Source organism: Anastrepha ludens, chromosome 2 (assembly GCF_028408465.1).
Source record: "Anastrepha ludens isolate Willacy chromosome 2, idAnaLude1.1, whole genome shotgun sequence".
Lineage (NCBI taxonomy): Eukaryota > Metazoa > Arthropoda > Insecta > Diptera > Tephritidae > Anastrepha > Anastrepha ludens.
The window spans coordinates 154,186,069-154,202,898 of NC_071498.1; the positions used below are offsets into that span (position 1 = coordinate 154,186,069).

The 16,830-nt window shown below is 36.2% G+C and overlaps 1 protein-coding gene across 1 annotated transcript; it reads left to right on the forward strand.

Moving 5' to 3' along the window:
• Window positions 1-265: 265 nt before the first annotated feature.
• Window positions 266-4,457, forward strand: LOC128855636 (uncharacterized). Its single transcript, XM_054090692.1, has one exon. It carries the CDS (start codon window positions 658-660, stop codon window positions 1,519-1,521), a length of 864 nt encoding a protein of 287 aa, XP_053946667.1. The 5' UTR covers window positions 266-657; the 3' UTR covers window positions 1,522-4,457.
• Window positions 4,458-16,830: the final 12,373 nt, after the last annotated feature.

A 16,830-nucleotide genomic window follows, 5' to 3' on the forward strand; every position in this document is an offset into this window, starting at 1 on the left:
TGTTTTTTGTTATTTTTTGTTACGGAGAATATGAGTTTACGCTTACGCTGCCGTTGTTTGCCTTTGTATTGCTGCTCTGGCGCTAGCTGTGGCTCTTGCTGCTGTCGCTGGTTCTGCTGTTGCCATCCCGCTGGCAATGCTAGCGTCTGCTGTGGCTGCGTCTGCCATGTGCGACTGACAATGACTTTGCCGACGCTGCTGGCGTCGCTGAAGAAGAGTGTAGCCGCTATATAAATTGTTGAAGCTATTGGAAAATTGTATCATTTCATCCTTTCACGTCTAAACGGCAACACAACCCGAGCAACAAACAATATAAGTGGCAGAGCGGTGCGCTTTTTTCGTACGATCCCGTTATTGTTGTGTGTGGATTGATTATTTTTTTTAGTTTGCTACGAACAAAAAACAAAATTTTTTTTTAGAGAAAAGAGAAAGTGCATTCAACTGAAAGTGTACAAGTTCAAGTTTCATAACAAAAACTAAAAAACGAAACGAAAAAACAAAGAACAAAAAGGACTTTAAACTGTAAAGTTTTAAAGCAAAAACTAAAAACAAAAACGATAACTAAGATTTAACGAAAAAATTTCGCATTACGAAATTTTACTACGAAAACCAAAAACAAAAAAGCTACAAATTAACATACCAAAAGTGTTTGCAAAAATGTCACAAAAGAAAGCGATTTTCGGTGTATTGTGCTTAATCACAGTTGCTGCTGCCCTACCCGCCGAGGAGACACGCGGTCATGCACGCAACGCCATCAGCGGTGATAATGACATCATGGATAGCATCTACAGTGACTGCCTGCGCAAGGACTCTGTGTCGTGCGTCAAGTACAAGCTCTTCAATTTCGTCGACAAAGTGCTCTCCGCACGCGAACAATTCTCGCTAACCGAAGGTGTGACGGTGGTGCGTTCACCCGATGCGCCCGCCACTGAGGCTGCACGCTCCATCTCCGGCGATGAGTCATTCGAATCGTTGGCCCTTAACCGCATCTCTGGCTTCTTGAACACACACACCATCAAAGTAGAATTGAAGGGTGCCGACATTGTGCAAGCCGTCAGTTCGACCGGACGTGCGCTGGAAGATGTTTCCGAATCGTTATTCGGCGGCAATGATGATCCCAATGCACCCGAAGAGAGCCGTGGCAAGAAGAAGAAGGCTGCCAAAATTTTGGGTCCCATTCTGGCGCTAGTCGCACTTAAGGCCGCCGCCCTGCTGCCACTCTTATTGGGCGCGATCGCTTTGATTGCCGGCAAGGCTCTGCTCATCGGCAAGATCGCTTTGGTGCTGTCCGCTGTGATTGGTCTGAAGAAACTGTTGTCTCAAGAGAAGCATGTCACCTACGAAGTGGTAGCACATCCACATCACAGTTCATCGCACTCCGTTAGTCACGACGCGTACGGCAGCGGCTATAGCGCAGATGCTGGCGCTTCCGGTTCATATGGCAGCTCCGGCCATGGTGGCTGGGGACGCTCGCTCGATGCACAGGACTTGGCCTACGCTGCCCAAAAGCCACAAGCATAAGTGACGAGAGAGAGTGGGAAAAAGAGATTACAAATGACATTTAGTAGGGGCACAATATTTTGAGCTACAACCCAACGACACATACAACGATTCGAACTACGTTTTGGACCAGTGGACAGGCGAAACGACCGGCAGTAAAGCAAAATGCGAGTGGCGCGAAATATGACACTGAAATTTTTTTGGTAACTTTGGGAATAAACAAAGCCATTTGGTCGCTGCGTAACTAGACACGACGGAAACAACAAACAACAACAACAAGCAAAAACATAACAAAACAAATTCTAATTATATTAATTTATTTGCTAACTAATTTATTTAATTTATTTCCTACTTTTAATTTTCACAAGCGAAAACTTAGACAAAAAATTGAATTGAAAACGTGTAACCTTGACCTGCTGGGGATCAATGGGAACAACCACTAAATATTTTAGAGAAAAACTCAAAAAAAAAAAAAAAAACTAAAAAAATACGAGAACAACGAATGCAAAAATATGCAAATATGCTAAAGGAAAACATTTACATATATAAAGAAAAGAAAAAACGAGTATAGAAAACCGAAAAACTTGTGTGTGTGCATTTCTATAACATATTTATTTACATATACATACATTTTATCTATAAAGTAATTTATGTAATTATTTAGTAATTTTTCCATTAAGCTAAGCTAAATTACAAACTGTTTAAGGTTATGTAAAAATTAGCAGACAATATGAGAGACGAAGTCCGTACCTTAATATTTATAAATTTTCTCTTCCATTTTTGCACAGCAACAATGTGCGTGTATCGCACATACAGCTTAGTAGTGGCAGTGCTTAAAGGGAAACGCTTCTATTGCATTTAGCGCGTTGGCAAGGCGGCTCACTTTGTGCTGACCCCGGGCTGGCAAGACTACGAGCGGCAGCAGATCAACTAACTTATCTACTGCCACGGCGTACCACATGCGTGTCCGCGCACACTCAACACATACATATATACATATGGCAGAGTAGCGCACTAAGTGCATTTTAACTCTTCTAACTGTGCTCAACTTCAACTATTAACTATTTTCCATTGTTTTCATTTCTTTGCACTTACAGTTTCAACTTTCTTACAACTTTCGCATCTTCAGGTTCAGCCAGTTATGTTTCTAATTCATAATGTTTAACTTTGCTCTGCACTCGAACTCGAACTTATCTAGGCTTGTTTTTAATTTCAGCTAACTTCATTGCTCAGTCTTCTTTCTACTTAATCTAACATTAAACTGCTATCACTCACTAACTGTTTCTGCCTTACACTTTTCGCATTTAGCATACTTTGTATGTCCTATCAGACAACATTGTTTACTGGCACTTTTTCCGGTCATTCCGGCACTTGTGTCACTCATTCCAGCACTGCATACATAACAGCGATTTCACATACAGATACATTCAAAAAGAAAAAACGAAAAAAAAAAATCAAGCATACTTCTCTCACAACTTCATCTACTCTATCGCTCTATTTTCAAATACTTCTAAGACTGTTCTTCTTTTCTCATAAGCTTCATTTTAGCTCATTTCCATGCTCATACTCATTTTTAGCTTTCTCGTGTACAACTTCTGGTACAATTTTATCCTAGCTTTCTGCCTCTAATTCTACTATCTATATTAATATACTTTCAGTTATAATTCTAGTCTTACGTATATGCATAAAAATAACAAAAAAAAATAAATTAATAAAAAATGCGTGAGTTTCTATTAGAGCAAACACAATAGCTCTATGTAATATTCTCTAAATTTCACTCTCTCTTTCTCGCTCTCACTCTCACTCTGAATTCTTGAAAAAATACTCATTAATTTCTAAGCACTTTGTCTATTTTCATGCCGTTTAACATCACTCATTCTAATTGAATGCAATAATACTCGCTTGCTCACTATCTCTCTCACACTTTTTCTCTTCCACCTTCTCTCTCTCTTCATCTTATCTTTTACTCTCTTTTAAATCTATAAGAATATTTCTACAAGCTAAATGCTATTTATGTCATCTTTAATGCTATGCGTCACCATTCAAATGGTGTTCATAGTTTTCGTCTTCGTACGCCATAACTTGCCATAGTTTTCTAACTAAACAGCTCACCTATTCAGCTCTCTTACACTCATTCACTATCACTCAACACATACTTTCACTCAAAAACTGATCTATTACTTTATGTCCTCTTATATTTACATTTAATTTTTCATATATACTCATTTACTTTATATTTCATGTTTATTCTACTCTCGAGTTCATTTACTCGCTATTCTTTAACTACAGCATATTTCCACTCAATCCTTAAACTACATACACTTCTACTCAAACTAAACTTTTCACATTCTTCATCTTAAATTTTCACTTCATTATTTCAACTATTTCATTTTTCAACCACTTAACTCAAATTCAGCACTTCTCAACAACTTTATAACTTTTTCAGCAAAACTTTCCAATATCGTCTCACCGCTCAGCAAATTTTCTTTCATTCAAATTACTCATGCAAGCTCTCGCTACTTAACTCTACTTTCTCTCACAATCTCTACTTCTCTCTCACTCTCTCTCACTTTATTTCTCACTCTCTCTCTCTCTTAAACTATCTCTACTTCTAACGCATGCACTCACCGTTTGAATGAGTCACTACTCACTTCACTACTTCAGTTTACCCTCATTTACTTAACTCAAAGGGTACTCATAATCACAAGTTATACAATAAAAATAGCGATAGACATTTAAGTATTTATTGATTCCATCTTATTTATTTAAATGAATCTAATTTATTGACATTAAATATTTCACAAATATGTTATGAGAGAAATGGAGTAGCCCTCTTCAAGTGAAATGTAAAACAAACTGTAAATTTTAAAATGCTATAAACCAACAAAGAATATCTGATTTAAATATCAAGAGCACACACTCAATTTAAATGCATATAACAGTAATTGTTAAGATAAATCTCACAAAAAAAAAAAAAAACAAAAAAAAAAACAAAAAAAAAAAACTATAAGTAACTGAGAAATATAGAAGGCGACTCTGTACATTTATTTGTATTTATTAACGTCACGTTGTCATGCATGCATTTCATTCAAATATGAATAAAAAATCACAAAAAAAAACATTAAAAATTACAATAAAAAATTTAGTGAAAATTTTAAATGAATTACTTCATTTTGCTAGGCTCAACAAGTTTTAGCTAACTAGTAATAGAGTTCACGCTGAGTTCAAAGTTAGATGGCAGATGACAGTTTGAGTGACAGTCAAAAGCAGGTAGACCGTTTTGAGCCTAATTTCATTTACTGGGTTTAAGAAGAACAGTGAGCAAAGAGTTCAGCGACACTGAGTAATTGAGTTATTTGAGTACACCTAATTATCTTTTTACACGATAGATACGCTCTCAAAAACTGCATGTAAAAAAATTCATGTAAAAAGAGAATTAAGTGAAAATAATGCTAAAAAATTCTTTTTACAGTTCACTTAAGAATTTATTTCGTGCTTACACATTTTTATTTATTAAATATATTATAAGAAATAAATTACAGCAGAGAGCAAAATTTATAGAGTCCCAGAGTCTCTTCCGGAGACTAATTTAAACGCTTCGTACATGCGTCGTAAAATCTCACTCTATTTGCTCAATGAAATTCAATATTGAAAATCGTTTTAAAACAAAGCAATTCGTGTAAAAAAGATTTTTTTCTTTTAAAAAATAAGGGTAAAAAAAAATTCATGTAAAAAGAGAACTAGGTGTGTAAAACTTGAGAGAACATCATTGGTAACGGGTAGCTGTGGCGGTTGATATTTAGCAGCTACACCAACTAAGTACGATTTTTGAGAGTACGCCAATATTGAGTATAATCAATTAGTCATCGAATATCATAGCTAAATGTGGCAGTTTATTTGAGTACACAAGATGGTAGTAGATTACAGATTCCTGTTTAGGCCAGCGGCTAAGCAAAGAAGTGCTGAGTGCAAGGCGAATCTATTCAAGGTGATAGCATTCGAGCAGCAACAACATTTTCTAAATTAAAACTGTTAAGGAAAAGAAATGAGAGGAAGGCAAACAAGATAAAACTTGATAAAATTAGTTTGTCGCGCATTCACAACACAATAACAACTTTCCGTTATTCTGTTTTCTGACATTTTAAAATTTAAGGCCAGTTGAAGAACAAGCAATCAACTACTCTAATCACACCACCTCCTATAGATACGCCTTAGCTCAGCGGTACTTATGCACGCTGGAGCGATTACTCTCCATATCCCCTATAATATTGCTCTCTGTGCATTGAACAGAATCAGTGCATTTGCTGAGCTTGTAATTGGGTATTTATTTACATTTTATTGTTGTTTTTGTTTTTTTTTTAAATTGTTATTAAGGAGGAACTCATAGTAGCACTACTATGCCGCTCTCTTTTCTCTCTGTCCGTATGTTAAGTCACAGTTAGAAATATTCTCTCGCTTGTCGCAGTCTTGAAAATTGTCACTTTTGGTACTCTAATAATTTTAAGCATTTAGAGAGTCGATTTGTTGGTGTGCAGAAATCGATACATTTTGGTAAGTGTGCAGTAGAGATTATGTGATAGTTAGCGTTCAGCAGAAGGGCATTTTTCATACTAGCAACAATGGAAATTAGTTGATTAGTAAGGAAATTTTCATACTAGCAACAATGGAAATTAGTTGATTAGTAGTTGCATATCTTTAGAGGCCAATGCCAATTCCTATTCGAAATGTTCGCATCGAGCAGGAGCAACTGATCCCAATCGCTTGCTTTTGCATATATTCATGCGCAGGTAGGCTGCCTACCGGCGGCATCTCGCAACATTTAATAGACAAGCATAGCTAATCCAACAATAACTTCAGTGTATTTAATGAAGCGTTAAAGTTGTGGTTCACTCAGCGCATATCCCATTTCAATATTCACCAAGATTTAAAGCAAACATAAAATAGTGCAACGCTCATTTAACAAAGCTTCTTAATTGTTGAACTATAGAAATAAATATGTAATTATGTTAAAGTTACAAAATAATTTCCAAGCCGCAAGCATCAGCTTCAAAGCAGCAAAGCAGGCATGCAAGTCAGTTCACATTGCATTAACTGCTCAATGTGCTGAAAAGCTATTAACGTAAAAAGCATAAGCAATCGCTGAACACTCTATAAAACTTAAACACTTTCACTGGCTAATGAAAAAATGGATTAATTATTGGCAGTTCGCTTTTATTAAGAGCCAATAAAAACAGTTTAGCATATCTTAGGTAATTGTTTGATTTGTATGTATGTATGTGAGAAATTTTAAAAAGGGGAAATTTATGCGCGTAAGTTATTTTCAAATTATTCAAATTCTATTAATTCAAGCAGGCTAATATGCATAGAAAATTTTCGTGGATCACTTAGTGGCATGTGAAAGTTTACATTGCCGCCAAGTAGTAGTCATAATGGTGATTAAAAAACAACAGCAACAAAGAGAGAGAAATTGATTAGCAGATCTTACGGAGCTGTGAAAGATGTGAGTGAAATTAAAATCAAGTCGGCGAATTATGCAATTTGCGTGCATGTGTTTACATATATACACACAAAACACACACATGAATATTTGCTTGGTTTTCTTGCAGATTTCTACCAAATGAAAGTGATGAAATTTTCTTTAACCGGAAAAGAAATAAATAAAAAATTAAAATTCCAAACTATGAAGTGAAATTTTAGCAAAGCGTAAACATGTTGAAAAGCTTATGTAAATATGCGTGTATAGATATCACAGATACAAATCAAAATGAAAGCAAAACTCCAATTAGTAAGCGTTTGGCTACCTATGAGTCTCATATTTCAAAAAAAAAGAAAAAAAAAAACACAATAAATTGAAAGTTCCTCTGTGCGTAATGAATTATGCGATTGCTAAATATTTTACTTCTACGAAACCATTAAAGCAGGCGACAATATCGTTATTGCTAAAGCTGCTGTCTCACTTGCATATTTTCACTTTACACAATTCAAAGAAATGTCTAATTAAAATATGTATATACAGATAAAAGAAACGAAAGGCTAATAGAAAAAACTGCCAATCATGGTCGCTTAGGTATTCGCTGGCTTGTGTGCATACATGTATGCATGTGTGTATGTATGCACGCATGTATGTGTGTATGTATGTATTCATGTGTATATGTATGTGTGTATGTATGCATGTATATTTGTATGCATTTACCCAACTGTATACAAAATTGTATAGCTGAACCTGTGTGTGTGTTTGAATAGCAGCCAAACCACGTTGACCGCCACTGAAACACCTGCTGACCAGCGACTAATGAACAGGCCATAAACAAATGTTGGCAGTTTGTTTGTTGTTTGCATTTATGTATGTATGTATGTATGTATGCGTGTTTATGAATGTATGTTTCTCGCGTCGCACTGGGAGTGAAAGTAAACATTGATGGAATTACTTTGAAATATATTCATACAACCACACATTCATACATACATACATATTTAGGTGGATACACTTAATGACTTAGCGATGAGCTGGTATTTTATACGATGCTGTCAACTCAACTCAGCCTGCATACGCTCAAATTATAAATATGTGTATCAGGCTGTTACATTAAAGCTTTAAAGTATAAATACGTGAATTATTCTTCTTCATTGCGCGATAATCGTTTAAGCGATCGATTTTGGCCGAGTCTATCAAAAGGCACCAGCCGTTTCTCACTCCAATTCATTATTAACTTTGGCCCGCGAACTCTGATCTATCTGTAAATCTTCTCAAAACGGAGCTCGTCTTATTCACGTGGAAATATAGAATACCCACTACTCAACTATCTTCAATACGAGGTGCTCTATTGGTCAAATTATTCACAGAAAGCTAACTTGGAAGTCCAAAATTGAGGATCGGTTAAGAAATGCACCACTCGCCTTACCGACCTCATAACGAGTAAGGTTTTAAAAGAGTTACCCGAATAATGTGATGATCAAAAATGAGTACTTTCCCATTCAGTGGAAAGTTGCTGAAATTATACTTGTTCTAAAGTATGGGAAACCTCCCAACGTTGTTTCCAACTATAGGCAATGAAGTCTGCTGCCCATTTGTTTCTAAACTTTTTTGAAAGGCTGCCTCTGAAAAGACTTAATCCGATAATTGACCAAAAAGAAAACTTATTTCAACATAGCAATTTGGATTCCGCAAACTTTACTCAAGGGCCGATGTTGAACGTGAATCACACCTAAACGTCAAGCTTTATTCTGCATTTCATTAGACATTTTTCAATCACAGACAAACTCAATTTGAACCAAAGAAAGATAAATACTCGAGCAACGAGCGTTAAAATCAAAAACTATATCGTGCACTTCCTGATTTCAGTGATGAGGCACATTTTCACCTCAGTGGATTTGTCAATAAGCAGAATTGTCGCATTTGGGCGAATGATAATTCAAGAGTGATTGCCGAAAAACCAATGCATCCTCAAAGACTAACTGGTTGGTGTGGTCCCATCGGCATCATTGAGCCATATTTTTTCGAAAATGAGGCCGGTGAAGCAGTTATTGTGAATAGTGTTCGCTATCGTGAGATGATAACGAACTTTTTATGGCCCGAATTGGAAAATATTGATGTGGACAATATGTGGTTTCAACAGGACGGTGCCACTTGTCACACAGCTAACGAAACAATGGCTCTTTTGCGCAAAAAATTTGATGGCCGAATAATTTCACGTCACGGCGATGTCATTTGGCCTCCAAGATCATGTGATTTGACATTGTTGGACTTCTTTCTTTGGGGTTATTTGAAAGGAGAGGTGTACGTCGATAAGTTAGCAACAATTCAAGAGCTAAAATATAAGATAGTTCGGCACATTAACGGCATAGAACCTCAATTATGTCTCAGCGTCATCGAAAATTTGGACCATCGGATGGTGGTGTGCCACCGAGGCGGCCATTTGGTCAATATTTTGTTCTATTAATTGAGTTATACCAATATTATCATAATAAAGAGAAATGACAATAATTTCCTAAAAAGCATTGTATTTTATTCAAAACCAACACCGGCCCTTGAACCACTTTAATCACCCTTTACATAGAGCAGGTTAATTGTGTGTACAAATTCGCTAGAAAAAAAGTATTACATTCGGTAAGGTATGGCACGAAGGCCCTCTATACAAGCTTAAAATGATTCTACCGCATAATTACTATATGTTTCTAAGCCAACCTAGTGTAGTTGAGTATTATTTTGTATGGAGTCCATGTCTTGGGAAACTCGAAATCAGTGAGATGTTCAAACGTGGTACCGTGAGCATTGCTGGCAAAACTGCCACTACACGTAGCGCAATCAGACTGAGCAGCTCGGTATACACGCTTCACCTCTCTTATCTACTGATATTTAAGTATCGTCATAAACTTTGAACTCATACAAGTAGTTACTGATCAGCAAACCACTTCGTTTCATCCGCGCGGGTCATTCCCAACTCCCATTTCATCAAAGGTAGAGTACACGGGGTGCAGTAATTGGGGAAAAAGTGCACCATTTACGGTATGGCTCGAAGTCGAACGGAAAGTTTTGTGGATGAGTATTTTGCCTGAAGCTCCCGAGCATGCTCAAACTCAGGCCAGCGGACCACTGCTGTGCTTTCCAGCCAGTTACTTACTTACTTAATACTGTTCTGATCTTCTCGTGATACATAGGGCCTATAGGCAGTGGCTCACTGTAACTACTTGTTTACTTATGTAACTACTGCCAAGGTAGTAAATATTTACTCCCATAGCAAAGCGGCAATCAAAGTCCTGAGCTCGTTGGTGGTGCGCTTGAAATTAGTCGAGGAATGCCTTGCTTCTTTTTCGACCGCGTCCGAATACTTCGCTATTAGGTTCATTTGAGTACCTGGACATAGGGGCTTTGTGAGAAACTGCCGGGCGGATGAGTCTAACTAGACATGGAGTTTTCCGGAAAAATGAAAGAACTAGAATCCCCTGGTTTTTTTTATATTATTTTTTTGGCGGTGAGGTTGTGTTAAAAATCGGATATTGGGTTAGCGCACAAACATTCAAGGTCGCAAGACCCTTTTGTGTTTACTTTTGTGAATCGGAGGAGCGCGATGGAGTTTCTAAAGTTAACAGAGCCACAGCTCTCGAATTTTGTTGGTGCTCTTCCTGGACATTATCCGCGAGGATAGATGCTGTGATATTCGATAGATGGAGCTTCTAAAGTTAACAAAATTACAGCTCTTGAATTTTGTGTTTGCTCGTACCAGTCATTATCGAAGCGAAGTATACATCCAGTCAGCAGTTTGAAAGATGAGGTGGAATAATCTCAGCACCCTTTTCTTAGTTGCTCTGTTCTCCCGGAGCTAATATTTAAGCATTTTGCTTCTCACTTCGTTACTACGACTGCTGATATAGAAAGCCTAGATATGAGCCACCTGACGATTTTTTTCAATTGCATTAAGAGTTTACCGCAAATATATTTCAGCCATCGTTCGGTCAATCAAAATATATACAACGAGATAAAGCAAAATCCGCTTACGTAGATTTGTAGGTGCTTGTCTTATTCTTTTCAACTAGCTCTAAGGACGCTTTTGTAGTAGTTGTTGTTGGTGTAGCAGCAATACTGAGCCCTGTCAGTGTAGTGTATATCACCTGTTGTCTTCGTCTAACCCATCTAAAGGTAGGCACAAGAAACTTGCTGTTTCGACAGGTTGTGTCTAGAGATAGAGAAGGTGGTGAGTGTCGTGCGGGGTGCCTTCACATGCCGGACATATCGCACCCTAAATACAAAAGGGTCACAACTCAAAATGTTCCTTCTGTTCAAATATGAACGAGACGTTATCAATAAAACGGTCCGCGGATGACATATGGCAAAAATAATTTTTTTGTTTTTTGGTAGGACTGTTATAAGCTTACATGGCAAATTTCAACCTGATATGTCACATAGTTTGTTTTCTGTGCTACTGTAAACAAGTCAAGCTCGAGTGTGGAAAATTTTGAGTTGTGACCCTTTTGTATTTAGGGTGCGATATGTTTAGTATGTCGGGGTCGATTCTGGATAAGTAGGAGTTTAATCTACTACAATATCCAGAATGTAATTGTACCAGTGTTACGCTGGAGCTCTTCATCTCTCTTCACTCCGATTACGGGATTGGTTGGTCGGAAGCATAAGAAGTTGGTAATGGTCTCCCCTTGAATGTCGTTTATTGTCTGTCTAAAGACTCTCTGGTCCAGTAGATGTATATTTGTTACGCTTTTGTAGTTGTTGTTGTTGCTGGAATAGATTGGCTACTGTTGTAACACAAAAAACATTTCCAATAAACTTTGAAGAATTCTGCCGAACTGACAATACTTACTATAGGTGCGAAATAAAAAAATGTTTTTATATAAAAATGTGTCTTTAAAGTATTGCACATCTGTAATAATTCCTACAATAACGCAACATTCTATGGAGGTTACCAAGTCTACGAACTTTTAGCACTTCAAAGCGTGAAAAATAGGTGTATCGAAAACTTGGCTTTGAAATCCCACTGAGCACTTGGTATCTTAGATGGTATTCAGGCAGCCAAGCATTGGAATCTAACTTGACGCTCCATCATCATCATCGTTGTAGGCTGGACAAACCTGGTCGGATCTTCGCCTGCTGTAGCATATGCCTCCAATGGTATCATGGGGGACACAGGCACGAAATCGCAATAAGTCTGTGGCTTCTTCCACACAGTCTATCCATCTAAGCGGCGGGCGGCCCCTTCTTCCCTGTCTGTGGCATTTACCAAGGTTGAGGTGGGTAATTTGTGTTAGCCCGCAACAAAAGCAAATAAAGAAGAAACGCAATATGTGCCAAGCAACAATAAGTCTTACACACAGAAAACCAAAAGAAAAAAAGAAATTATAAAATTTAAATACAGTTGCCATACTGAGATATAAACAAACATGAAATATCACCCAAAAATAAATAAAGGAATAAAAGAAAAACAGCAAATTCCAGAAACCAACAAAAAACAAGCAAAAATAACATAACAAAGCGCTGCTTGCATGTAAAACACGCTGCAAAATAATTAGCAAAATGTCAATCGGTATTTATGTCAACGCGAAACACGTTCCTAATACTAGCGCCGCTAGCTGTTGTATAGGTATATGTAAAACCAAGTAATTTCAAGCAGCGGCTGTCACAGCGTTGTCTAGTCTCCCAGAAGTGGACTTTTATGTCAACAAATAGCCAATGTTTATCGGTCAACCTGGTTTAGGCTTCAACATTTTTCACAATGACACTATTTGCAACAACATTTTCGTGTTTTTTTTGTTGTTTTTTTTTTACTTTTATTTTAACGCTTATGTAAATTGTATACAATTTAGTGATATAAAATTCTGACATTTATATTTCACGCTTTTGCTTCACATTCAGTTCTCTACCACTTCGCAGCGACACAAATGAATGAACTGACTTTTATTTAACACCACTGCAACAACAACAACCAGTTTAGCAGACACACACCTCTTGGCGCACACTTTCACATACGCCCTGTTTATGAGCAAACCCCGTAGGGAAATTTATTGGTTCCGAATTGGAAATGAGGCTTATGGAAAAATTATTTAAGGAAAATAATGATAATTTGTACTAGGAATAGGATATTTATTAGTAGAGGATGAATTATAATTAATGAAAATTGTGAAAATTCATAATTTTTTATTTTACTCGCGTATTTTTTAAATTTGCTTCCTTCTAATGAAATTTTATCCTGTATTAGTTGAGCTCACAATTCGCCTACTGATTGCTTCTTCAGTTTAAGGGTTTAGGGGTAGTCAGAGGCCCGAAAACAAGATGATTTTCAATCATTTAATGTTTTCTAGTCAATTGCTTTACTTTACAAAAATAAAAACACAATATTTATACATCATGTTTCGACTTGACTTTAGAGTAATTTCAAAAACAACAAAAAATAATTGTAAAAGTTTCGCAGTTTTTGTGGAGCCCATTTCTCCAGAAGTCTCTTGCGGGGATCATCACAAGTCCTTGGAGATTCATCTTAAATCAATCGGACTAGAGAAATTTGTTTTATTAGTAGATAATCTTGTGCCTGATCGAAGCTTTTTTTTTTAAATTAACAATATGACGGTCTTAGGAAATATTTTTCAGATTTTCGAGAAAAAAATCGAGAATTAATTGTTAAAAAAAATTGAAATTTTTGAAAGAAAAATTCTTCGATCAGGCACGAGTTGTTTTATGGTTTTTCAAGAACAGTATACATTTTATTGAAATCTACCAAGCGGCTTTTAAGTTACAGTGATCACCAGTTCAAAAAACCTAATTTTGAGAAAAACGCATTTAAAGGTTTCGTTTGTTTTTACCCGAGCGCCCTTTGTTAATTGTTGAATAACTCGAAAAGTATCTGTAGGATTCACATAAAATTTTCACACAATATTTTTAAATATTATACTTTAAGAAAATGCAAAAATATCCAATTTTTTGAAAAATCTGACTACCCCTAACCCTTTAAGTATTACTCATATCGTCACATGAAATCAAAAAAGCCCTAAGTTGCATTTTAAAAAATTTACAGGAGAAGCAAAAAACCTTTTAAAATGAAAATTAAGGAAAAAATTTTCAATATTTTCTCAAGTTAAGATTATTTTTCATAAAAGAATCAGTATTTGAAGAAAAAATATTACGTTTCGTATTACTTACAGATATATGAAACTTACGCCTTCTACAATTAGTTTTTGCTGAAATCGAAAAGGGCGTAACTCAAATAGAATGTTTGTTTTTTGGCAATTTTCTCAAAATATTTTGCTTATTTCTTGCATTAAATTGATTGTAATGTAATAAAATATTATAATGGATATTATCCAATTTCTTATTATATATTTTTTATTTTGGAATACTGTTTAACCATTGCTTTAAAAAGTTAAGGCGGTTTTCGTATTGTTTAGCATTTTTCGACGTTCCTTTTGGCGGAGCAATATCCAATTGCGTGTGTTTAAAATGTTCGAATCTACCCAATTTCTTATCATTTTTTCATTTATTCCAAGAGTTAACATAAACATTTGCCGGCAAACCTGGATACGAGTAGCTTTTGCTTTCAAATAGTACCGTTTAGATAGCGATCACCTCGAAAATGTGTTACGGTTTCGTGCTTTTTCTTCTAATTCTACTTGACTTATTACATACATTTTTTTTTCTTTCCACTACATGTTTCAAAATCCATCAAATATTTCTTGGCGTATATTTTCATCATATTGGGAGCAATGACGCAATGTGCTTTTTTCACAATATTTAGACTGACATCTTAAGCCCATTTTTCGAGGATTCGTTTCACACACAATTCCCTTATTAAGACCTTTATAAATTTTGCCGGTCATTCGGTTATTGTAATTTAAATATGTTTCATTCACCGTTTTTTTTTAACACTGACTTATCAAAATTAGTTTCGTTAATCATTATTAGAGATTTTTATTGTTTTAATTAAATAAACTCCAACTCAGTAAAGCCTCTTAGAAACATACAAAAGAAAAACTAACTGTTAATACAGAGATACAAAAAACCTTATCGTCAATACTTTTCGTCAGTAACTGATAAATAAAAAACTGATAAATAAGAACACACACAATGGCATGGCATGCTATGCCTTCTTGTATTTGTTGTGTATTATTTCTCTAAAGGCGTAAGTTACAGTTTTGGTTGGCAAATTTGTTACGCTTGCACTTAGGGCTTTTCGAATTTTGTTTATACCAACGTCATTATTGGTTGTTGGATTATAAAATTTTAAAGGAACATGTATTATGATACGGTACATGATAATCAACAAAAAAGTCGATTTTGAATTTTTTGTAATATATTATAACTTAGGGCTTTTTTGAATTCATATGACGATATACTTTTTAGAATAGCTCCGCTGGTATACTGATTTTTTTTTTTTAATTTGAAAAAAGTCAAGCCAAGAAGTCCCGAGATATTTGGTAACTCCTAAAACACTCAGGCTTAAAGCTGTGCACTTAAAACTCTGGAAAGTAAAAGTGTAGATAGTCAAGGAGAATAGGAGGGAAGTAACAGAAGGAAAGAAGAAGGAAGGAAGAAGAAGAAAGATTCTTTGGCAAATCAGAAAATATCCTCCTATGCGCGGACGAAAATTACTTATTTCCATGACATCGGAACCCAAAATTCGTAGCCTTGCTCTAGCGAATGCAGGACACACGCATATAAAACATATATAAGAATTTCCTTTTTTAATGATAAGAAGTACATAGGAGACACTTAGTGAAAGGTCGGTGTTAATTCGAATTTTATTGATGATTTTTATTAATTGACATACTTTTTAACTAAAAACGGAAAAAATATTAATGGTTCAATTATTGCAACAATAATTCCAACTAACATTCCAAAAATGGAAAAAAATAAAAAAAACAAGCGAAAAAAGTTTCCGTCCTCGTAAAAGAGGTGTCACCGCTGATACTATTTTTCTGTTCGCTCTAGTAATTTACTGGTGATTTGAAGGTGATTTGTGAGGTCCCGATCGCGGTAGCTGACATTCGTTTGAAGCGTAAAGATCCTTTTTTATCTGACGCCAAAAATGGCTATGTTTGTCCCGAAAAAACAGCATTTGCAGCAAGTGCTGCTGGAGCGCGTCGTATGTTGATAAAATGCAACTTGTAAAGAGTGGTTTCAACGCTTCCAAAGTGGCAATTTCGATTGTTAAAGATCGCGAAGAGTTAGGTTAAGTTAGGTTGACCTGGCAGGCTAAAAGTCACCTCACACACCTATTGGTGCTTAGCGGTACTAAATGGAGCTTGACACTTACGTTTCCAAAGGACACTTACGCTTTCCTGCGTCTTTTGCAAATCTAAGTAAGCTCTGAAGCTCTAACCCCGAGAGACATTCTCATCTCTCATATTGTAGAGCTCCTAAACATTGCATTCGGGTTCTAGCAAAAGCAGGGCCAGAACATAAAAGACGTTCCCTCTCCTCCATTCCATTGACAAATCTGCGACTATCGTTGTTTGTAATTCCCATCTTGTATGCGTGTGCCGCTAACAAATTCTGGCCTTTCAGTATACTTACGATAGTTCTGCTGTCTTTTCTAGGGCTAGTACGAATTTGGCGTATTTATCTGCATTCTGTGTATAAATGATTTTCGCGGTTTGGCGAGTGGCTATATTATTCCACCTCCTGTATATCCGTATTTTCATGTCCGCAGCGATGTCATTGTGTACCGCATTCAAAGATTTCAGTATGTCGTTTTCTTGTTCGAATTGTATGGGGCACCGAAAAAATTCAAAGATACTGAACTACAGCAATTATTGGATAAAGACGTATGTCGAACCTTTGATGATGTGTCTAAAGGGTTGGATGTTGACAAACCCACCGTCAGTAAACGC